This window comes from Plutella xylostella, chromosome 5, assembly GCF_932276165.1.
Source record: "Plutella xylostella chromosome 5, ilPluXylo3.1, whole genome shotgun sequence".
Lineage (NCBI taxonomy): Eukaryota > Metazoa > Arthropoda > Insecta > Lepidoptera > Plutellidae > Plutella > Plutella xylostella.
The window spans coordinates 3,697,539-3,722,388 of record NC_063985.1 but is presented as its reverse complement, the minus strand read 5'-3'; the positions used below and the strand labels follow the sequence as shown (position 1 = coordinate 3,722,388).

Genomic DNA, 24,850 nt, shown 5'->3' with positions numbered 1-24,850 from the left:
GAACTTGATCAATGATCAGATCGCCTATTAGGAATCATGTAATATCACCGATAGTGGACTGTACTACTTTTTTTTATTTTATTATCATGTACTGAATTGGTTTACTGTTTATTTATATTTTTGGCTACGAATTTTCGTAGCACTCTCGTAGCGCTCGTAGCTAGATCATTTATTTCATTATTGACGTTACTCTATTTAACGAAGTATAATATTATTACTATACCTTCATACATATTTACTAGATTTTGCAGATGTTGCACGGCTGAATCAAAATGTGTAACTAACTCCAGTGAATTAATAAAAATATTTTAAACTTTTTCTTTCCCTTCCCCTTGTATAGAGTAGCGCCTAACGCCTATCAATAGCACTGATGTTCTATTAACCACGTCTTTACGCCTATTATAAATAGCTTTATAAGATAAGTGAATCTCGGGTGTCATAATATCACCCCTTTTATACAACCGCTGGGGCTCCCTCTGGCGGCAATATGCTGACTTTGCAATCGGGGGATGTCACCTTTGTCAAAACACCCTACGAACAAAGGGCACACCAAATGGTATCTTTACACTTAGACATACAGCACATTATTGCACGGCAAAGACATACTCTCGGAACATTAATTTCATAGCATTTTAATACAGCCATAACAACAAAACAATAATAGGGTAAATGTTTTGGTAAGCCATAAATAAATTGAATAACATTGCGTTGCAAAACGACAAATTTCCCAACAATGTGCTGTATTGTGACTTTTTACCGACTTTAATGCTCGGCTAAATGTTATGAGCAATGAGAATTTCAGATTTTCTTTATTGCCTCTGGTAATGTCTTCGGGCCTCGTCGTTTCGACACAGTTATACATTTACTATCGTGAATAACGCTTTGCGGCTCTTCGAAAAATGTTTTACACTACTGCTTTTTATTGTTTCTTTGCAATCATCGTGCGTTTTGCACTCACTGAAGACACGGTAGGCATATGTATAATTATTTCAATTTAAGTATTATGAGCTTATGATGCATGTAATCGAATGATGTGTGAATTTAAAGTAAGCAGCTAAGCTACTTGCAGGACACAATATACAATAAATTATCCTGCCTTCGTCTCTGAGATTTAGTAACCATGTAGTATGCCTTGCTGCATGCGTCTCTGTCGCACATTAGTATTTAGCGTAAGGTAGAAAGAAATAAAAAACGTTAGACCCTACCATATCGACGCTGCCACCTCCCGTCTATCCGAGCCTCATTCTTGCCTGTGCGCGCGCGTCGAACGCACATCGTCCGAGGAGTACTTATATAACCTACGCGCCCTGCTTCTCAGTTTCATATTCTTATACTTTTTATTACAAAGTAAGTGCTTACATTTTGTAATGCCGAAAAGGAAATCAGACGAAACTAAAGAAGATAGGTGGTTAAGGAAAAAGAAGAAATACGAGGATAAACTAAACAATAAACGTAAAAATCGGATTATCTATTCAAGTGACGAAGACGATGAAGAAAATGCCGGTAAGTTATCAACCTACTTTTGGAGGCTGTGTTGCTATGCAAGTTTCACAATATTTTTTCAATGCATATTGCATTTTACCAAAGTGATTTTCAGTGAAGGTACTTTAAGGATGTATTGATTAGTTGCATATTGCACTAAATACTTATGTACACAAAGCTTATAAGAGGCATATTGCCACACGATATTCGTGTTACTTATTATTATTCTACGCTATTGATAAGTGCCCCAAATGATTGCAGGTACCTACTTACCTAAGCTAAGACCTATTGAGCATATTGCTTATGCACGATATTCGTGCCAATTTTTTTGTAATGCTTACATGAGCTATATAAATAAATGAAAAACAGTTTCACATGCTTGCAGTGGCGGATTAACCTATAAGCACGACAAGCACGTGCTTGGGGCCCCGGGCCTCCAGGGGCCCCCATCCTCTGCTGCTGTTTCATTTTATACCTACATTTTATTCATCCTCAATATTATGTTCGATGTAATGAGTTTGCTCTGATTAAAGGGCCTACGATACCACACGCGTAAGTATCACCACAGTTTTGCCTGCGCAGGCCGGCTTAAACACGGAATACCGTGCGTGTGGTTGGTAAAGGGCCTACCACTCGCGTAAGTATCACCACAGTTTTGCCTGCGCAGGCCGGCTTAAACACGGAATACTGTGCGTGTGGTTGGTAAAGGGCCTACCACACCTGTAAGTATCACCACAGTTTTGCCTGCGCAGGCCGGCATAAACACGGAATACCGTGCGTGTGGTTGGTAAAGGGCCTACCACACGCGTAAGTATCACCACACGATACCCATTTTCGAACTACGTGATTTTATATTTATAGTGACCTGTAATTCCCAACGACTTGGTCATAAACTACAGGCACTTTACCTTCAGTCAGACGGCAGTCTGACATCAGGGATCCATGGAGCAGTGGATCTAGCTGCTGCAGCGTATAGCCACAGTACTCACAAGGAGAGTCGCCTCGGGGCCTCGGGGTGGTGAGACCCCTCCCTTATGTCCTGACAGGTGCCGGAGCTGTTGAGGGCACGCTCACTCCCCGTACTCCATCCGGAGCACTCGTGTTTGGGATCCACACTAGGGACAATGGAGAAGCCATTTGCCAGATCTCCACTCTGGTACCGGGGCTGTAATGCGCGCTCACCTCCCGACATGCAAACCTACATGTCTACCCATGGAGCCTACACAGCTGGGTCGGCCGGCGTATGCTATCTGTCACTCATTTCTTCATCACCAGTATCACCACAGTTTTAACTGCACAGGCCGGCTTGTACTGTAGGTACATGGAATACTGTGCGAAAGGGTGGTAAAACTGTATATATACTTCATACCCCGTTTTTACCCCTTTACCCACCCTTGGGGGTAGAATAAAATTCTGAAAAAGGGACCACGCCTGAGCTCAACCCAACCCAATACATAAAAAAAATTCATCATTTCAAAATCGGTCCATAAACGGCGGAGTAATCGGTGAACACACTTAAAAAAATATACAGACGAATTGAGAACCTCCTCCTTTTTTCGAAGTCGGTTAAAAATGAGGCTTGCGCGTACTTAAATGTGCCGTGTGATAGCTCGGCGTACCTGCGCAGTTATAACTGTGGTGATACTTGCGCTTGTCGTAGGCCTTTAAGGCAAGCAATTTTTTTTTAAATGTTTTCCATCCTTTTTTATAGTAAAGTTATAGGACGTTTAAGCTATTGAACTGTTTTATCAATCTTTTTCAAGGAACAAATTGTTCTAAATTAGGGGCCTACAAAGGCTTTGTGCTTAGGGCCTCCGATGCTCTTAATCCGCCACTGCATGCTTGTTTTTTCTTTTGCATACCTTACAGAATACAGATCATCTCATTATGGAAGATATTCCCATAGAAACTGATTCCTGCGTGGAAATACCGTCGAATAGCAATGATCAACTACCCACATTGCCGACGCCCGACGAAACAAATCCCGCTACTCAACCAGATGAAGAGGTCGACATGGAACTACTCCAAACCTTGGGAGAACTGGAACCTGAGGCCATGGAATGGGGTGAGGACGTCCACGACAATATTGCGAAAAGGTACCAAATTACTCTTGCTAATGGGCTAAAAAAAGACATTAAAGAGGAGCTAGGGAAAAAGTACCTCTTTCCTAAAAATGTACCGTTATGTAAAGCACCGACCCTTAACCCAGAGATAGCAACATTGCTGTTTGAACAAAACAGGAATAGAGACAAGACCATCATGACTAAGCAAGATCAGCTGGGCAAAGCCTTAAGCGCCCTGGGGACAGCAATGTCTTCACTTATTAAGAAAAATCCAGATATTCCAGTTGTACTGAGGACACTGAATGATTGCAGTCTCTTATTGGCTGATTCTCACTATGCTGAAAGCTATACTAGGCGTTCCCTTATTATACCGCTAGTGGACAAAGCCCTTATAGAACCTTTAAAAGAGAGAAAGAGGGATAGCCTATTGTTTGGTGAAAATCTAGGTCAAATGGTTCAAAATTCAAGAGGCATTAAAAGAACCAGTAATTTAATGCAAGGGCCGTCTACTTCAACGTCAAGTTTAAACTGGAAACGCCCACCTGTTCGTCCCTTTCAACCTCGCACCAACACGTATCAACCTGTGCGAGCGGGTGGGCGACCAGCAGCCGCATACTCGAGGCGCGGCCGAGCCACGCTGCCCGCAGCAACAGCAGCGAGGCGCCCGCCCCCCCCGCCACCGCCGCCGCCGCAGGCGCCAGCACGGCGCCAGACGCAGACATACCGGCGCCAAGCAGCGCCGCCCGACCGCCACATATTGTAGGCAATACGGCGTTAGCAGAGGTAATTACTGGTAGATTAAAATATTTTGTAAATGAATGGCACTCAATCACTAACGATAATTTTATACTTTCTACAATAAAAGGTTACCGTATACCTTTTATTGACATACCAAACCAGCTTGAGACTCACTACCCGAAACGTAACTTTTGTCCATTAGAATTAATACAAATGGAGCAAGAAATTAACCGTTTGCTACGTATGGAGGCAATCGAACAATGTTCACCATCCGTGGGTCAATTTATTTCAGCCATTTTTTTTTTAATACCTAAAACGGATGGTAGGTTCAGATTTATCTTGAATCTTAAAAAATTAAATCTATATATTAAAAATGAGCACTTTAAAATGGAAGACATACGGACAGCAACAAAATTAATTTACAAAGACGATTATATGACTAACATTGACCTACAGGATGCATATTTTTCTCTTTCTATTTATGAACCGCATAGAAAATACTTGAGGTTTTATTTTAAGAATACTCTACTACTAACTATACTATCAATTTAAGGTTTTACCCTTTGGCCTGTGTTCTGCCCCATACATATTTACCAAGATACTTCAACCAGTAGCTACTTATTTGAGATCCTTATCATTTAGGTCAGTTCGTTTCCTTGATGATTTTCTGTGTATTGGTGACTCGATACAAGATTGTCATAATAACACAAATACAACAGTTGCCTGTCTTATGCGACTTGGATTTCTAATAAATACTGAGAAGAGTAGATTAACCCCTAATAAAGTGTGCAAGTTTTTAGGTTTCATTCTAAACAGTGAGTCAATGACACTACAATTACCACAACAAAAGAGAGTAAAAATTTTTCAGGCAGTTAATAACGTATTAAAAACAAAAGTGTTACCGATAAGAGAGTTTGCGAGATTTTTAGGTCCCCTCACTGCGGCTTGCCCAGCAATCACTTATGGCTGGATGCACACGAAAAGCTTAGAAAGAGCCAGATATCTGGCACTTATTCAAAGTAACGATAATTATGATGAGACTATGTCTATTCCCACATACATTCTAGAAGATTTGAAGTGGTGGAGAGACAATATTTTTTCAGTTTCAAAATCAATAGATCAGGGTAATTTCGCTTTAGAAATATTTACGGACGCGTCCACTACAGGCTGGGGGGCAGCCTGCGGAGCTGATAGTACCGGCGGACAGTGGTCTAACGATGAGAGAATGCTACATATTAATCAATTAGAGCTCTTGGCGGCCTATTTTGGTCTTAAGACGTTTGCGGAAAACAGAAAAAATTGCAGTATATTACTACGAGTAGATAATACTACTGCAATTTCTTATATAAATAGAATGGGGGGAATTCAGTTCCAACACTTAAATTCAATTGCGATGACCTTATGGAACTGGTGTGAAGAGCGAAACATATTTGTCTTCGCTTCATATATAAAATCATCTTTAAATACGGAGGCAGATACGGAATCCAGAAAGATCAATACCGACACAGAATGGGAACTTAACCACAAGAGTTATTCTATAATTATAAAGGTATTTGGTAGACCAAGTATTGATCTTTTTGCATCTCGTACCAACGCAAAATGCTCAAGGTATATTTCTTGGAAACGGGATCCATTTGCATTTAACATCGATGCTTTCACCATTCGATGGACCCAATTCTATTTTTATGCATTCCCGCCATTTTCTTGTATTTTAAAACTCCTTAATAAAATAATTGCAGATGAAGCAACCGGGATAGTAGTTGTACCACAATGGCCTTCGCAGCCATGGTACCCGTTATTTAAATCCCTTTCTATTAGTGAAATCATAGTGTTTCCACCAAATAAAGATCTCCTTTCCTCTGTGTTCAGGTCATCTCATCCCCTCTATCAACACCTTTCCCTGGAGGCAGCTGTGTTATCAGGGAAGCATTCATGAAACAAAACGTCCCCGAGTCAGCGCTAGATACAATGATAAGTTCTTTATCTCCTAACACTTTGTCTCAATATTCTAGCAGTTTAAAATTATGGTGGCAATATTGTGAGCAGAATAAAAATGATTTCTATGACGTTACGGTACCTAACTTGATGGGTTTCCTTATGAAATGCTTCAATTCGGGTTCAGCATACGGAACATTAAACAATCATCGGTCTGCAATCGCTTTAGTGTCTATGAATGATTTTTCTCAGGATAGTAGATTAAAGAGATTCTACAAAGGTATTTTTAAATTAAAACCTGTCTTTCCTAGATATAGTACAACGTGGGATACAAATATTGTATTAGATTATCTGAATAATGTAAATAATGATTCTGCGAGTTTGGAACTACTGACAAAAAAGTTAACTATGCTGCTGGCACTATCATCCGGTCAAAGAACACAGACATTGTCATTAATCAAAGTATGTGATATAAAGTCTTTTAATGATAAAATTATAATTACAATTACTAGTATCATTAAAACTTCAGGCATAGGCCGGGCCCAACCTGTCATAGCATTACCTTTTTTCACAATAAATCAGAATATTTGCCCAGCAAAAACCCTACAATCATACTTAAATCGTACTGTAAACCTCAGAAATGATAGTAATGGTAGATTATTGTTAACCATTAAAAAACCTCACCGAGCAGCTACATCCCAGTCTATAGGGCGATGGTTGAAGCAGACTCTCTGTGACAGTGGTATCGACACCACAATATTCACCGCCCACAGTACTCGTCACGCTAGTACTTCTGCAGCTGCTCGATCTGGTATTAGTGTAGAATTAATTAGAAAATCTGCAGGTTGGTCTGATCGCTCAACTGTTTTCGGAAATTTCTATAACAGACCTATTATAAGAGATAATGTTAGCCTGATAAATGATAATGATTAAAGGTGTAAATCGAAAATAAATGATTCTTACTGAAATGAAGTTTCTTTGTTTTATTTGTCATATTCGCAATATTAAAATTAAAAGATTATTGTTTAGAAGTACTCCAAACATCTACATGGTTACTAAATCTCAGAGACGAAGGCAGGATAATTAAATGATCAAACGAACTTACCTAAGTGAAGTTCGATCTTAATTATCCTGGCTTCGTCGAAGAGATTTAAGGTCCCTCCCGACCCGCTTAAGCATGTCCCTATCTTAATATTGCTCAGATCTGAAAAGAATGAGGCTCGGATAGACGGGAGGTGGCAGCGTCGATATGGTAGGGTCTAACGTTTTTTATTTCTTTCTACCTTACGCTAAATACTAATGTGCGACAGAGACGCATGCAGCAAGGCATACTACATGGTTACTAAATCTCTTCGACGAAGCCAGGATAATTAAGATCGAACTTCACTTAGGTAAGTTCGTTTGATCATTTAATAATGCTCTACTGTATATACTATATACCGTATCTACTGTATATAATATATGCTCTACCTTGGTCTGCGGAGGGTCTTCACATCATCACCATGCGATTGCGAAAGCAGAAAGAGTGTGAACCAACTCTTCATTCTGAACAGCTGTGTTCTGGCAAACTTTGAAACCCGTTAAAAAGTCTAAAGTCCATACTATAAAATTCTCTTTTTTAGCAAAGTATGGAAATGTAAAGATACGAATCTTTAAAAGTTTATTTGTCAAAGTGGTTTACAATTTCCGACTGAGTGCCTTTTGTGCTTACTAGCTTTCTCGCCTCAGTAACGTTTTAATAAGTTTGTTAAAATAATATAACTTAAAACGTATTGATGATTATGAAATTGTTATTTGTTGTTATTTCTATATAAAGCGTATAAAATTATTTCAATTTTAAAGTAAGTACTTGTAAATGCAGCCCAGCGTAGTATAAACCAGTGGATTTGGCTAACATTCTAATGTTAACAAATCAGCAGCAAGACAACGACTGTACAGTGTACAATATACAAGCTAGACACGAGTAGACAGAGGAGTAGACAGACAGACAGTAAAACAATGAATGTGTTTGTTCGTTCGCAAGGTAATTGACTATTAGCCTAGCAGCCGGCGCGGGGTGCTCGCAGGACTCACGCGATCTAGACTTGTGTCGGTGGCCTGTGCTATAGAGTTATAGGATTAAGAATGCGAACTTTTTTGTTATTTTTCATTTGGTCAGCTAATATGATACCTACCTATAGGTGTATTGCCTATTGTGCTTACTCCTTTTGTTATTTAATGTATGTTGTGTGTTTTTTCAATAAAGTTATATTGTATTATACTGTATTGTAGGTATGTTAAAACAGTTAGTGAAGTTCTTCTCTATCTATGAAGGTATTTCCTTTCGATCTTCGTCGAGTATATTACTGCAGGTACGTAAGATACCCGATTCACAATGGTCTCTAAATTACTCATACATACATTTATTCTGACCATTATTAAAGTTCACTTTAGAAAAAAGCACTGGCACTTACAATAAAATATTGGGTTTAGTCACCAAATTGAGAAATAACCCAAAAAGTTCCAGGTTGATTTAGTAGCGACTTTATTACTCCGATAAATTTCTCTGAAAGCAATGTAAAGTGTGAAGTGTTGTACACTTTATATTACACAAACGTGGCATATTTATTTAGGTCGTACTTACATTGCTGCGCAAACTTTGTTGTAGCTTTTCGGACTAATGTAGCTCTTTCGTCTTTGTTATAAGGGTGTGTAATTCTGGGGTTGGTAAAGTGAGGTTGTTTAAAAGATTGGTTGGGCTAAGTAAGGCGATGGGCGCACTCCGGACGGCAATTGCCCAAAACTAATGCGCTCGTAACCCACCGCCACCGCCACCGCCGCCGCCGCCGGCTCCATCCAATGTTATGGTCTTAAGGGTAGATGAAGCACAAACAATAGACATTTGTACTGGTTAGCTACTTATAATACGTCTAAGTAATAGCGTGGTTATGAGGAAGTTAGGTATTATCCAATTGGTCTAGCTAAGCGAAATTTTTACTTATATTGTTTGTATCCGTTTCTCCTTGTATTGCACATTATATATTTAGGGTATATAGGTAACTATCAGGTAAGTATAATACACATACATTGTCTGTGGTTAATACTTACAACTAAGTACGCAGAATAGTTTAAGAGCCTACAAAGGTAGGTACGTAGTTAAATTAATGAACGAACCTACCCACGATTAAACGCAAAGGTTCCGATCTATTAAATTGCCCGCGCAGCATAGAAATGAAAATCACGTTTAATTAATAATAGTAGTCAATGCGCCGTCTCATTTGATGGCACCAACACTTTATTTATTCATTAGTGTAATGAAGTATGCGGCTCCCGATGCGAGCACGCAAGCTCTGTGCAATTATGCTACATTAGCCGCGATTATCGGACACTACTTAGTAGCTTAGCATCATTTTAATTCAATGCTGCTTGAGCATACGACCCTCGACATTGTAGGAAATGCCCGCCTGTCATTTCATTTGTGACGTAACACAGTGGTTAGCGGAAAATAGACGCTTTTTCTGTCCTACTATGGTTGCCACTGTTATTTTGTTATAGGATTCTTATGCTTCGCTGCGTATAGGTTGGTATAAGTGGGTAGGTTATGTGACTCTGTAATTTGCATAACCAATTTAGTCTAGTAGGCAATCCTTAGTCGTCGACATTGTTAACGAAGCGAATAAGTAAGGTTTATAGAAGAAAACATAAATTGGACTTGGCCGATATTTTTTTTAACTAAGTATAAAAGTTATGTTTATTTCGATCTAAATATTGTTATTCAAATTTAAAAACGTAACTTATTTCTGCAGCCAGTGTAGTTAACGTATTAGGTTTTAAAATTATCGAGTATATTTTGCAGTTACAACCACAAATAGATCGCGGCAGAGGAACTAATAAAGAAACTATTCCACCCGCGAAGACAACAGAACGAGGCGTAAAGAAAGGAGGAAGCCATGCGGTCTGTGGCCGCAACTATACAAAAGATAGTCGGCTGTCCGTCTGTCCATCCGTCATTAGGTGTAATAGCTCCACACGCGCACCCGAAGAATGCGAAATAATGAGCAATTTGCGTCCTTGCGGTCTCGAGGATCCTTTGTCGAGCTCTAAATTATTCTATCAATACTTCTAGCCGGTTGTGGTCGATACCACATTAGCACATTTACAACGAACACTTTTAATTTCACACAAGAATTGAAATAACAACTTTGGCATGGGCGCGTAATGAGCGTGCCCAAATGAAAGAAAGAAAGAAACAAATGGCTGCAGCAAAACGGTTTGTGCGGTTCGGTGTGCGTGCGGGTGCGGACTGCGGAATAACCAGGCAGATGAAGCCTCATTTCATTGTTGAATATTATTTAGTTTGCCTTCATAATGTGGACTATGTACAAGTAGATAAGATATTTAAAAAGTACTACATATCAAAAATATAGAGATTTTAGGTGGGCAACTGCGTCGCACCAGTCTCTTCTGCTAAAGATGCTGACAGGTCGTCGTCCAGGGATGATATTTGGATGTTTTGGAATAGTTTGTTGAAAAATTATTGCCTGTTTAAATATTTAACATAATCCATTTCCAATAGACTTGTAATTATTGTATTATAAAATAAGTCATCATAATCAGCCAGTAATCGTGTCAAGCCTCTTTAAGGAGATTAGACTTACTAGCGCCGCTAAAGGAAAACAAAAAAAAAATTATATAAAGGTAGGCGTCCACCTATCGGTAGGACTTATCTTACGTATCGGAGCAAACGGATTTTCGTAAATGTATAGTAAAACGGCCTCATCAATGCCGATGTAGTTAAAGCACTTGTGTGAATTTATTTACAAAGAATACTGAATGCGATGCGTCCGTGCGATCATACGAAAATAAATTAATGCACGTTTTGCAACCATGTATTAACTTATGTTTATGAAATATTTATTTAAGTTAATTCATATCTTACATAATATAAATAAAACACAAAAAACAATGTTTATGAATATTGTATTTGCTTCCGTTGTTTCGATGGTGTGGAATATCGCTGAATAGGTATTTCGCTGAAAATATTATAGATGCATACGCTAAAACCATTTTTGGGCGGCCCCCCGCGAGATGGACGGACGATATAGTCAAGTGCGCGGGGAAGCACTGGATGCGGGCCGCCTCCGATCGGACAAGGTGGAAATCATTGGGGGAGGCCTATGTTCAGCAGTGGACGTCCTATGGCTGAAATGATGATGATGATGATGATTATTTTTTGATTCAATAATTGGTTAACGAAATATTAAGTTTCAAGGTGCTAATTTTTAAGACCAAGAGGATTGGTTAAAAAAATATGATAAAAAACCGGATCTCCATCCGTTTTTACTTACATAATATAAAGAAATTGAAAGGAAAACTATCTCAGGTAATTAGGCTTGTACGGAACCCTCAGTGCGCGAATCCAACTCGCACTTCGCCGGTTTCTTTTATTTCTTACTTTTTAGTAGTGAGGAAGGACTCTAGTAGTTAGTGAGTAAACTTAAACTTAATTTGGTCCAATAGAGACTGTAGACTTTAGAGGAAAGAATAAGCCAGATAAGAAAGATAATTGCCGGCCGTTAGGAGATGGTACCCAAAGAAGATTTTAGAAGATGAAGAAATAGTGTGTGCCATTATTCATTATTAAACTAGTAGTGCCATCTAGTGTAGACTGTAAAGTAGCATTACCTAATTCTGCCATTACAGAACTAGTAGTGCCATCTAGCGTGGAGTAGTATTACCAATTACCATTACTGAACTAGTAGTGCCATCTAGTGTGGAGTAGCAACATTACCAACATACCACAGAGTAGGTGAGTAAAAAAAAAGGTTTTGTATTATTCTGAGAAACTTATTTACCATTTAACAGAATAAAAATCTGAATTTGTGTTAGCGAATTTAGACATTTTATCATTCATTCTATTTCATTCATACATTCACTCATTCGTTTTGGTAAAATGTCAATGTCAAAAACATCTGAAAAATCTCGTAAAACATGAAAATTGAAAATTTTGAAACCGGGTTATATATTTCTGGTTTATATAACACTGTTAATATTCGTCAGTGATTCAGAAGATATCGCAATATTTATGCTACATAGTTATTATGTCTTTGACACGGTTAACATTTCTCCGTCCCCTGTGCAATGTTGCAAAGAATTCTCTGCTTCGTAGATGCTATTCTCAGAACGCTATCAATTTAAGTGAACCAGCAGTCCAACTTTACTTACGAAACTTGATGTTGGAACATGAAAACCTACTTGTCAAAAACAAACGAAGCTCCTATGAGATAAAGCGACTTGGTGAAATTAAGCCTATCGTTCACGTTTTGGAGCAAAGAATAGCCCTCTTCGACAGCATAGAGGATCTCAAAGAGCTCAATAAAAAGGATAAAGATGACGAAATAAAGAAAATGATCAAAGAAGAAGCCGAAATTTACTTGACAAGGATTAAAGATGTGGATGATGAGTTGCAGGCCATCCTCCTCGCCCCGTACCTGACTGAGGGTGGAGTACTGCTGGAGGTCACCTCCGGGGCCGGGGGACAGGAGGCCATGCTGTTCGCCAGAGAACTATTTGATTTGTATGAATCATATGCAAATTACAAAGATTGGCAAGTTGATGTAGCTTCATTGGAAGCTTCTGATATTGGTGGGTTAAAGAAAGGATCCATGTTGATCAGTGGCTATGGAGTACCTGAACTAATGAGGATGGAGGCGGGAGTGCACCGGGTGCAGAGAATACCAACCACTGAGAAAGGAGGCCGCATCCACACCAGCACAGTGTCAGTGGCTGTGCTTCCACAGCCTAGTGAAGTGGAAATAGATATTCCTGATCGAGATCTTCAAATTGAAACAAAGCGGGCCAGTGGGGCAGGAGGCCAGCATGTTAACACAACTGACAGTGCTGTCCGCATTATACACTTGCCTACTGGGACCACAGTAGAATGCCAGGAAGGAAGGTCCCAGATTAAAAATAGAGAAATAGCAATACAGAAACTAAGAACACTTTTGCTTCAGAAATCAGAACAGGACCAGACATCTAAGATCAATGCAGAGAGGAAATCACAGGTACTATTATACCTACTGTACTTAATTAATTTTTATTCAAGAATACCTAGGGCGTCTTGCACAACAAAGATAATCAAAATTGACCGTGAGTCTTCTAGTAACCACAAAGTAGACGGAGGCGGTTTACTAATCGCTGTTGATAAGAGAATTCTTGTAGAAAGGCGAAAAGTTTTTGAAACCTGTGCTGAGGACCTCTGGCTAACTGTTCACACTGACACATGCAAAATAAATATCTGCTTAGTATATTTACCTCCGGATGGTAGTTCTGCAACTTATGAGACTTTCTTCGAACGTAGTTGTGATATAGTTACTAATTCTGATGAAAAATTTATCTTTTTAGGCGATTTTAATATGCCAAATCTTACATGGAACCAGATACCTGGGTCAGCGACTCTATCTTATTTTGCTAAAACCAAAAACAAAAAGAGTGACCTCTTATTTGAGCTTTTGTCTCTAGGAAGTCTAAACCAATATAATCACTTGACAAAGTATGATGGCGGTACGCTAGATCTTTTTTTAAGCAACATCTCTAATATTGACATTTCGAAATGTGCGCCCTTGAGTAGAGAAGATAAGCACCACCCCCCATTCTTAGCAATGATAGGTTGTTTACAGACGCTTTACGTGCAGAACAATAAAAACAATAGAGTATTAAATTTCAGAAAATGTAATATTGATAAATGCAAAACATCACTTAAATCTATTGATTGGCAAAAGGAACTATCAAGTCCTGACGTAAACATGTGCTTAGAATCCTTCTACCGTATTCTAAATGTAATCATAACAGAAAACACGCCGTATAAAAAAGACGATACTCACATTTATCCAATTTGGTTCTCAGATAGTTTAAAACGGGCTCTATCGGAGAAACACAAATACCATAAAAAATACAAAAAGTACAAAAATCCCAGAGATTACGACACCTTTTCAATGCTGCGTTCTCGTGTTAAGAAAATGCTAAACGACTGTTATGAAGGATTTGTTAACGGAGTAGAAGACTCTCTTAATTCGGGAAACTGTAAGCCTTTTTGGTCTTTTGTTAAAAGTAAGCGATGTACTGCGTCTATACCACAAAATATGCATTATGCTAACAAGAGTTCCAGTAACCCTATAGAGACATGCAACCTTTTCTCTGACTTTTTTGGTTCAGTTTACGACAGTGACAGCGGCCAGGTCTCTGAGCAAACGAACTGTTTTGATGACCCTGGCATGCCTGCCATTCACAGTTTAGTACTAACTCGCAATGAAATATTATCTAAACTCCGAAATCTCGACCCAAATAAAGGACCCGGTCCAGATAAATTGCCATCTCAATTTATTAAATCATTGGCGGATGAGCTAGTCATACCTCTGGAAATTATTTATAATAAATCTTTATCATCTGGTGTGTTTCCCGATCTTTGGAAACGAGCATATATAATACCTATTCACAAATCTGGTCCATGCGAAATGTGTGACAATTACCGCCCAATTAGCATTCTATCCTGTCTGGCCAAACTGTTTGAGCAACTAGTTTATAACTATATCTATTCCCACGTTCAACATTTAATAACTGAGAAACAGCACGGATTTGTCAAGTCAAAATCTACAGTTACTAATCTTCTTGAATATGTTCATTATATACATGTCTCTCTCAACAACAAAACGCCAATCCACAGCATTTACACGGACTTTAGAAAGGCGTTCGATAAGGTAAATCATAGCATACTAATTTACAAGCTAAAAATGCAGTTTGGAATTCGCGGTAGTCTTCTTCGGTGGATCTCTGCGTATCTTGGGAACAGATCACAGCTTGTTGCTATTAGAGGTTTCTTGTCGGCTCCATTAAGGGTCACATCTGGAGTCCCGCAGGGAAGCCATCTGGGCCCACTGCTCTTTGTCCTTTTCATCAATGACTTAATAGAGGGTATGGATTCCAACTGTCTTCTTTATGCTGATGACTTAAAAATCTTTCGATGTATTAAGGACTCTAATGACTGTCAATATTTACAAAACGATCTACAACAGCTTACGAAATGGTGTAAGGATAATCGGATGAATTTAAATACCAGTAAATGTTTTTTAATGAGCTTTTCCACAACTAAATATGATTATGCCGACTATCCATATAAAATAAATGGTGAACGCTTGCAGAAAGTGGATCAAGTTAAAGATTTGGGAGTTCTACTTGACAGGGAACTTTCATTTAGACCACATTATGAATATTTGATATCCTCTTGCTATAAAATGATTGGTTTCTTGTCCAGAATCGGTAAAGATTTTCGCAATCCACGTTCGCTAATCTTGCTTTATTATAGCTTTATACGTAGTAAGCTAGAATATTGCGCTGTGATCTGGACTCCGTTTTACCAGGTACATATTGACGCAATCGAGAGGGTACAGGCTAGATTTCTCAGGATGCTGACTTATCGCTATGGTCTAAAATATACACAACGATCGTACCTAAGCCGGCGGCTGCATTTTAAGGTTATCACTTTGGAAAACCGTCGAACAGAAATTATGCTCACTACACTCCATAAGATACTGCACAGTACACTTTGTACAACATTAGCCTCAACTTTGAATTTAAATATCCCTAATTCCAGACCTCGAGCTGTTAAAAACAGAAACACATTTCACCTACCCGCTTGTAAAAGCCTAAGAGCTCAGCACGATCCTTTCATTCACATGAGACGCCTGTATAATAATTTGAACAATAGACTTGACATTTTCGTGGGTCTCTACCGTTTTAGATCACAAATAAGAAATATGTTTGAAAACTTACAAAAGGAAAGCTGAATCAGTTAAATATATATTAAGTTATACCACTGAATAATAACAGTACCCTACTACTCTACTCTTTTAGTTGTAATTTTGATTTTTTATAATATTAACTAAGTATCTAGGTATAAATATTTAAGAGAAGACGTTTAACACGCTTTAATTTTAAAAATGTTGTCAACACACAGTTAAGGATATTGTCACTAGAATGTAAGACCTTAAGCATGTTACTTATCATGTAATGTTTCATATCTGTAGTGTGATGCAAATAAATAAATAAATAAATAAAAATTAAATCTATGACCCCCTGCTCTGACATTATACTGTCAGTGCAACCTAATCTGTTTTCTCAAATTGTGTTAACATTTACATAATCTCTTCTAGGTTGGTTCAGGAGAGAGGAATGAGAAGGTGAGAACATACAACTACCCGCAAGACCGAGTGACGGAGCACCGGCCGGGCGGGGGCACGCTGCACAACATCAAGGCCTTCATGACCGGCGGCGAGGCGCTGGAGCAGCTTCAAGAAGGGCTTGTGAGGCAGCAGCGGTACCAAGAACTCATGGAACAAATAAACGACTTCATGAAAAAAGTAAAGCTTGAAGATGAAAAGAAATGCTGAGTGAGTAGAATAATTTTCGTTGTAAATAAAATTCTCAGTCAAATATCAATAAATATTTATTTTATTTGTACCAAAATCAGAGATCACATTGATTTTAAACTTAATGAAGCCTTTTAAACTATTCAATAAGATACCTATTTTTTTTCCTATATTGGTAAAACAAAACAGGCTCTCACTAAATGAACTTATTATAAGATGTATTAGATTCAAAATAGATAATTCACAAAACTTAACAGGACGGACACATAACATTTATATTTATCGTCTTCAAACCGATAATACAGTAGGTAATTGCTAAACGTAAAACAGTACTTAGCTAACTAAACACCCAATGGTTATAACTTTATTTTTGATCACAAATAAATTACCTATTTAATAAGTATATTTTTATAAAATAGCTATCTAAACGAATGATTGATACGGTAGAAGATTTTTGATATGAATGTTGAGATCTAAACAATGCCTTTTAGTCTGGCACGTCGGGAGCACGCAATAATTAGACCTAGGTACCAATAAATTTAGAATTCATATAAAAAGTTGGTAATCTATGTGATATGTGTGGATTCTAAAAACTTTAGCAAACCCTTAAAATCATAATAATATTATTTATGATGACATAATATAATGGTTAAAAGTTTTTATAATTAAACTATCTAGTTTTAGCTCATTCATGGTTAATATACTAATATATTTACAAACGGATATGGCATTCATTATACGCAGATCTATCGTTTAAAACATCAATAAACATCTAAAAGGTTAACACAGATAAAACAATTCAAGTGGCAAACACAAAAATAGGCGTAGCTACAATTAATAATGAGTAGGTACTTTTACATCTTTTAATCATATAGAATTAGGTACTTCACCTAGCTTCATAGATATGTATGTAGATCATTATAGTACAGTCAATTTGATAAGCTACAATTCGCAGAGATGGCCAACTTTTTCAGTTTCGGTCTCTATCTCTTTCACTCTAATTTCAAATGTACCATTGGAGAAAATCTAATAAATATATTATACTGACCTGATTTTAGGTAAAACAATATTCTGGCACAATTGACAACATTTCAAATAAAATGCTCACCGATTCTATTTTATTTTCGACGAGATATCACAAATTTAGATGACCCGTATTTTTTTATTTCTTAATATTTCTATGTTTTAATATATTTTTTAAATTTCAAAGTTCAAAATTTTTATAATATGAGTGACGTCACGTCGAGGCTTGGGATAAAAATATTTTCGTTGCCTGCCTAACCTAAAAAAAAAAGTTTGATGACATTAACTTGACATGAACAAGGACCAATCAACTTCAACTTCAACTTTATTTTGTGGCAAGAACCCATGGAAGTAATAATACAACAGGAATGCGCACTGCACCAAAAAAACGAGCCGACAGAGATAGTCAGCACGGAGCCCTCCATCTCTTTCTATTTTTGGTGACCATAATTTTAGGTAATTCATGAGACATCATTTCTAATCTATCATGTCGCGAATAGGTCTTAAAGTCACCTATTATTCGAATAATTCGATTGCAATGTAGGTACGAATGTATTTTGGTGATATGACAATTGAGTAAACAAATGGGGTGAAGGTAAAATTTGTATAGATGTGTTGTTGCAGTGCAAACTGCAATGTAATATTGAAATCATTATTCTACGTAGTCTTCCTACCTAAAACGTGTTTACTCTGTGGGTGTTCCGTTTACATAGTCTAGTCTAGTAGATGTAAATGAAAGATTTCAAAAAAATATCTCAACCTAAGTGCTTCCGCCGGTTTTAAGCTTGATAAATTATCTTATAATACTCACATCTATCACCAAAAAAATCAACAGCTCATAACTCTTTACCCGCCTTATAAGATAAAAAAGCCACAATAATACCTAATGATACTTAGGTATAAAATAAAACAAAAAGTTGCATGAAACAGGTCCTAATTAATGGAAAGTTATTCAAAAGTACGAATGAATGGTCACCCTAACCATAACGTCTCACACAACAGTATAAACGTCATCCGTCATCTTGACAACTACGGTCTTGTCGTTAAGAATTTAGAAAAACTACCAATATTTTTTATGAAATTATTATTCATACAAATACCAAATATTTCATTAAAATTACATGTTTATAATGATTTATTATAAAATTGTTTTTGAAAATGATATGATATACAGTAGTCTATGAGTTAATTTAATATTTTTTTTGCATAGCTCTCTTCGTACAAAATCTACTAAAGTTTACACAACAAAATCCTGGCAATTGTTAGAAAGAGAGGAAGGGCTCTGTGGTAACCCTCTCTATCGGCTCGCGGCCTCTTTCACTTCAAATATAAATCTCAAGGTGAATTCGTTAGGTCTATTTTTGTTTGCATCATTTTGGTGAGTGCGCATTCCTGTTGTATTATTACTTCCATGCATGCAAGAACCAATCACGAACTTTCTTCATTGACAAGGACACATAAAAGTGACAGACATTTGAGTGATGTTTGTCATTGTCATTGTCAAAGTAAAATAACATGTTTTTTTGTTGTTCATGTTTTAGAAGTAAAAGCGCGTTTAATTATTATGCCACATCGTGATGTCACGAATGATAATTTAGATTTTTATGTTTTTCTCAGAAATAAATCAATAGAAAAATCGGAAACATTTTTTTTTGTGAATATTAGAGCCATATCTCTAAATGGTTTTCGATTTTCAACTGTATAAAATTTTGAAATGTTGTCAATTGTTTTTTGTCGAGCTTCAAGCTTACAGAGCTTTTAGTTAGGGCGACGCGCCATATTCCACGATGGAACGATACCTATATTGATATCAGATGAGCCCTATGAATTAACTCATAGATGTAATCATGAGTGATACATTCACAGGTACGTTAGAGCAGCTAAAATAGTCGGTATCCAAATGAGCGTAGTTCTGGGAATACTGGCGCGCCCACACATGTCAATGTTGCTTTCCTGAAATTAAATTAGTACGTTTAGTTTAAGTAAACTACATAATATATTATATTAACATTGTTAGGGCCTTAACACCTTTGAACTACGATAGAGTGCCTAAAATCTGATCGAAAATTGTTCGTGTTCCGCTTGATTCATTTTGGCTTTAGTGATCAATAACCAATTGACGTCATCACAAGAAGGTAACTAGGTCTGTGATGATACGTCTACAATCAGAATCATGCAACGAAATAATACACTGTGTAAATGAATCTCGACAAAACCAACTAACCTCAGTATGGTTCCGGATGCACGAGGTAGGCTGCCGTCTGTACAGCGGGTTCATATGCTTCAAGCACGGCAGCGTCACGTTGTAGTACACCTCGACGGGGTCCACCGAGGGCACCGGAGCCTCCTCACGAGGGCACAGAGCGTCCACCACAACCAGCAACAGATTCGTATAGTTCACCAACTGAACGTAGAACGGTCTGTTGCAGTCAGCCAACGGCTTGTTCAACTTATGCTCCAACCCGTTATAATCTAGCTGGTATAAATACATCTCTCGGTCGCACGGAGTGGGGCGGGTCCGGTTGATGAGGACTAACTTCTCGAAGTCTCGCTCCAGGATCCTTGACGGGGGCTTCGACATGAAGGACTCGTCGGTCATCTCGTCGTTTTCGTAGTTCTGGTACGCCACTACGGGGAGAAGGAGGATTTGTAATGAGAGTTGTTGGCGATTGGTTGTCACATGCAGAGAAAATATTGGTTATGGGAATGTTGGTAGGTAAACATGCGGCGGAGCTGTTGCCGGTAATGGCTGGAATAAAAAACTGTATCTACCTATAATCTGGTAGCTAACGCATTCATTGAACCCAACGATATAATGAACCATAAAAAGTTTCAATCTGTGAAAATGTAATGAATGGCTACCAGGTACCAAGCATCAGTAGATGTAGATATAGGTAAAATTAATTGATATAAATTTAGGTAAATTAATTGATTTTTGGAACTGCTTTTAATTTAAATAACTGTAAGTAAGTACTTAAATAAAATATGGGCGGGATAATGTAAACACTGACAAAGCATTTTACAGCGGTGATCTCTTATAATGCCATGTATTTATTACAGTTACGATTCAGGGACTTTGAGGGAATACTAAAGGATGCGTAGTAAAATACTTTTCACATAACAGAGGTTTCGACTGGAAGGCTGTCGTCGTCGACCAATTTCATACAAGGACGTTTAAACGTTAGATTACAGTATTTTATTTTGTATAAAAATACAATGTATCAGAATACCCATGGTATGTGAAAACTAATGTACTTACAGCGGTCAATACATGCAAATAGCGCCGCTTTAATAAAAATCCATGTTAAAAAGAGCAATTTCAGGAACGATATGTTACCTGTTAAAATTTTAAATTATACCATGCGTCGTCATAAAGCTAATCTACAGGTTGATTAAAAAAAGGATCAGGCATTTAGTAATAGAATAATGTCTGAGTCCTAACTACAGTGCATCGAGGTCTAGACTCACCGGTGGGTGTAACAAACTCTGAAAACAAGATGGAGTCATTACTACTTTCCTTAAAATATTCTACTGTCCAATTATGAGACTCCAAGTTAAATTTAGATTCGCTAGCAAATTGTGTTATAATCAATCTAAGTGGTTTGTTGCCTTTTAAAATATAGTTTGCTTAAAAATATCTAGTAACTTATCATTAGATCATGGTAGGTACTAGCGGTAGGACTATGTTTTGGTCCTATAAGTGCGCCGCTGAATAGATACACGAAATCAATAAAACATTTGCTATTAGATATTATACTTACCTGAACAATACTTTCGTTAGAGATTTGCTAGATTTTTCACACAAAGCCGAACCTAACAGACCTATGCAGATATTGATATAAATTTAACATTGAAAACAGTCAGGAAAACACACACTTTTAACATGCATAGACAGATAGGCAGTGCCCATAAACAGACAAGCTAACGTCTATCTTAACCCTCACAAACAAACACATTAATCAAATCTAACACATATAAATACAGGGTGTCATTTATCTATTAAATTATCGATATGATACTTTCGGAGCACAATATGGTAAAAACTACACCCTGTATTATAATTCATGCTGTCATTTCGCAACATCGATTAAACACTCATTCATTTGTATTCCTTGATACCTTTTATGTGCAATTTTTTTTCATCATCCACATGATTGAAACATCAGATGTTTCATAAACGTTATCTCGGTAATCAAATCTGAGGAACTCAACCCCATTCCCCGCTCATTTCGTCAGAATTCCTTTCACAAGAGTCACCACACACAGAATGTTGCAAAAGTACTGTATACCACATACAGTCGTAGAACAAAAGTTATTCAGAATGTCACCACGTTTCGGCTTAGTATACCACTTTTGCACCACCTGTAGAGTCTCACTCCATAACCTCAAACTGCACACAACACAAGTAGACTTCACTCAATACTGACCGTCATCGAAGGAGAAGCTCTGGGCCACGGTGAGCGCCACGGAGTTGTAGAGCCACACGCTGGTGGCCAGGAACCATGCCACTAGCAGGCGCACGTGCTCCAGCGGCTAAGGAATAATATTACTCAGTTGTAGTGCCTACTCGCAAGAGTTAACTTCAGGATGCTTTTAATATGGTGCGGATTTTATCAAACATGCATCGATCGCACGCCATTTTCCCGCGTCCCACGGGCATTCCACGCATTACAATAAATAAAACCCGCACACTTGGGTGTCACGCGTGCGGGGCAATCCCGCATGCGCGATAGAATCCACACGATAAAACAGCCTGACATTTGCGGGTTATCCGTAGAGTTAATTCGTTTGATAACAAAGCTATCTCTTCAATTCTGCAAGCTAAAGAGGCAGTGGGCTGGCCATTATAGTGGAATAAGTAATAACCGTTAACCGTTGTAGACAATTTCTTGGTCGCGCAATAACAGGCATCGTAGTATGCGACGGCCCCTCCGCTGGACCTTACACTGGGTAGAGTAGAGAAGGAGAGGACAGAATGGTCTGGTGCTCCTTCGCAAATATCCATGTCGACCAGTGAACTATTATTAGGCACGCTCGATACTTAGGCCGACCGCGCACTTAGGCAGCCAGTAAAATATATGGGAATTCGTGGCTGCCTAGTGCGCGGGCTCCCATACAACGGTATATTTTTACCAGGCTGCGCAGGAGCCCTTACCGTATACAGCATGGTGGAGGGGTTGCTGTACGTGGTGTTGAACTTGTGCCGGAAGCAGACGGCCTGGTAGTCCATCATGTGCACCGCGCGGAACACCTCCTCTTGCAGCAGAGTGCTCATTATGTCGGGACGCACCTGGAATTGTTGAAAAGTCCTTTAATTTACTTCCTACATTTTTCTTTTCTTTGTTGGATACGTTTTCTATTACTCAAGCCGTATTAGGTCTGAAAGAGATTTGTTCCTTATAAGCTAGAGGATCGAATGCTTTTATAACAATGGTCTATATTCATTATTCGTAAAATATTGATTGTTTCCTAATACAGTTTCTGTAAACTGCTACCGTTTTGGTATGTTCATCTACTCAAACTGCGTCATCAATATTTTCCATCACAGTAACTATGTAAAGGTAGCGACTAAATTTGCTTACTTTTCCAAAGAACTGTCCCGTATTAGAGGAGTCCTCGCTGACGACGACCCAGCCGTTGTTGTCCACCAGGTAGCAGTCCCAGTTGTCCGACTGGCACGTCACGCACTCCTTGTTGTGCTCACACTGGAAAATGTATTACGAAAATATGTTAGAATACTTTCAATAGATTTCTTCTAGTGATGTTTTTATTGGAAGCTGTATTTCGTTTACGTTACATTTCTTTTCCCATTTCTTCCTATCCTTCGAGGCCAAAACACAGCGGTCAACCCGCAAACTCATCATCAGCCTATTAGCAGTCCACTGCTGTATATAGGCCTCTCCCAAAGCACGCCACCACGCACTGGGTGCTATCTGTAACTTTCCTCATCACCAGCCATTCTCAAACTCACCGATGACGTAATATTCTCGAACCACTCAGTCAGCCTATCATGTCTGAACTGGAACCCGACGGTCGCCGCTGGCGCCTTCCTATGCCCATCAGCGTGGAAGACCGCATGTGCTGCTGTCACCATGGCCGAGCTGATATTCACGGGGAAAGTGTCGGTGTTCAGCTCCAGGGAGTACACGAAGCTGAGCGGGTCCACAGCGTGTTGCTCCACGGCGCGGCGGTACCACACCTCGTCGATGGATTTTGGCCAGCGCTTGCCGAATTCTAGCCTGGGGAGGGGAGGGAGGGTTGTTGAAGTGGAATGCGAGCTGTGATGATGTTGAGGTAAATTAGTTTTCAAGAGGAGATCAGGATCAATACAAAAAGCTCGGGACGCTTGCCACAAAACTTTGATAAACAGTCCAGCTATAGTGTCTATGGGGTGAACCGTTCCGGTGTACCGGTGTCCACCACACACACACTACGATAAACGGAATAACTGCGCAGGCATACATGCACAAGCAGCCTCTCCGATACACCGAAGGCCTACTTAACATTTCGGAATGAAAAGTATGTAAAATATCACAATACACATACTTATCTCCGTCGTGGTCGGGGCGCGGCGGGTGCGTCTGCCAGCGCGTGAGGCCGCTGTGCGTGGACAGGAACGCCACCAGGTGCCCGAAGCGCTGGATGAACTCCGACCTGCAATGTGTGGCTATTGTTAGTGCTAGAAATGGCTATTCTACGTTTATAGAGAGTTCGGTATACTGTACAAAAAAATATGTTTAACAAATCCTTAGGAGTCGGTAATTTTACTCCGATGTCAATCTATTTAAATAAGTACTTATATAGCTGTTTGCTATTTACGAAATGTTATAAAAAATAAATGAAATACCTAGGACCAAAAGTTTAAGGATCCTTGCTACGGTGCTACGCCGTAGCAAGTTCGTAGCAAAATATTGTTTATGGCTTAGTTGCTTGTTTAACTTATAAATAAATAAATAAATAATAAATAATCATTTATTTCAGGTCATCATTTGTTACATTAAAATTAAAATCACAAAATAAACCCATATGTAAATACAATAAAAGTACAATATTTAAAACTGAATAAACATAAAAACACAAAAATATAATAAAGTGCTGTATAGGGGCAATAAAACTATGGACAAATTACAATTAAAATTATAAAAATGTTAAATGCATTCGCCTACTTCTTATTCCCCGACTGGTGCATGAAAAGCCAGTGCTTAA

The 24,850-nt window shown here is 38.5% G+C and overlaps 3 protein-coding genes across 7 annotated transcripts in view; 2 read left to right on the top strand and 1 right to left on the bottom strand.

Annotated features, from left to right (window-relative positions):
* The first annotated feature begins 1,236 nt into the window (after window positions 1-1,236).
* LOC125491428 lies at window positions 1,237-4,329 on the top strand. Its single transcript, XM_048633405.1, has 2 exons — window positions 1,237-1,503; window positions 3,359-4,329. The coding sequence occupies exons 1-2, from the start codon at window positions 1,368-1,370 to the stop codon at window positions 4,306-4,308; spliced, it is 1,086 nt and encodes a 361-aa protein (XP_048489362.1). The 5' UTR covers window positions 1,237-1,367; the 3' UTR covers window positions 4,309-4,329.
* Window positions 4,330-12,131: 7,802 nt separating this feature from the next.
* On the top strand, window positions 12,132-16,695 carry LOC105397024 (peptide chain release factor 1). Its single transcript, XM_038112804.2, has 2 exons — window positions 12,132-13,261; window positions 16,406-16,695. Exons 1-2 carry the CDS (start codon window positions 12,299-12,301, stop codon window positions 16,640-16,642), a joined length of 1,200 nt encoding a protein of 399 aa, XP_037968732.2. The 5' UTR covers window positions 12,132-12,298; the 3' UTR covers window positions 16,643-16,695.
* Window positions 16,696-19,471: 2,776 nt separating this feature from the next.
* The window catches only part of LOC105397600 (voltage-dependent calcium channel subunit alpha-2/delta-3), a 35,194-nt gene continuing 29,815 nt past the window's right edge, over window positions 19,472-24,850 (bottom strand). For 4 of the 5 annotated variants that reach the window (XM_048633088.1, XM_048633091.1, XM_048633089.1 and 1 more), the window contains 8 exons: window positions 24,191-24,298; window positions 23,616-23,883; window positions 23,227-23,349; window positions 22,800-22,934; window positions 22,072-22,177; window positions 21,113-21,130; window positions 19,869-20,272; window positions 19,472-19,597 (listed from right to left, as the gene is read on the bottom strand). In XM_048633088.1, the coding sequence (XP_048489045.1) occupies window positions 19,505-19,597; window positions 19,869-20,272; window positions 21,113-21,130; window positions 22,072-22,177; window positions 22,800-22,934; window positions 23,227-23,349; window positions 23,616-23,883; window positions 24,191-24,298 (1,255 nt within the window). In that variant the 3' untranslated portion in view covers window positions 19,472-19,504. The remainder of the gene's footprint in view (window positions 19,598-19,868; window positions 20,273-21,112; window positions 21,131-22,071; window positions 22,178-22,799; window positions 22,935-23,226; window positions 23,350-23,615; window positions 23,884-24,190; window positions 24,299-24,850) is intronic. The other variant, XM_048633090.1, reaches the window with a different exon arrangement.

Bases quoted from the DNA above. Each gene is read 5' to 3' on its own strand.
- LOC125491428 (XM_048633405.1), top strand. From the start codon at position 1,368: ATGCCGAAAAGGAAATCAGACGAAACTAAAGAAGATAGGTGGTTAAGG. The intron at 1,504-3,358 runs GTAAGTTATCAA...TACAGAATACAG, and splicing joins AGACGATGAAGAAAATGCCG to ATCATCTCATTATGGAAGAT.
- LOC105397024 (XM_038112804.2), top strand. From the start codon at position 12,299: ATGTCTTTGACACGGTTAACATTTCTCCGTCCCCTGTGCAATGTTGCA. The intron at 13,262-16,405 runs GTACTATTATAC...AATCTCTTCTAG, and splicing joins ATGCAGAGAGGAAATCACAG to GTTGGTTCAGGAGAGAGGAA.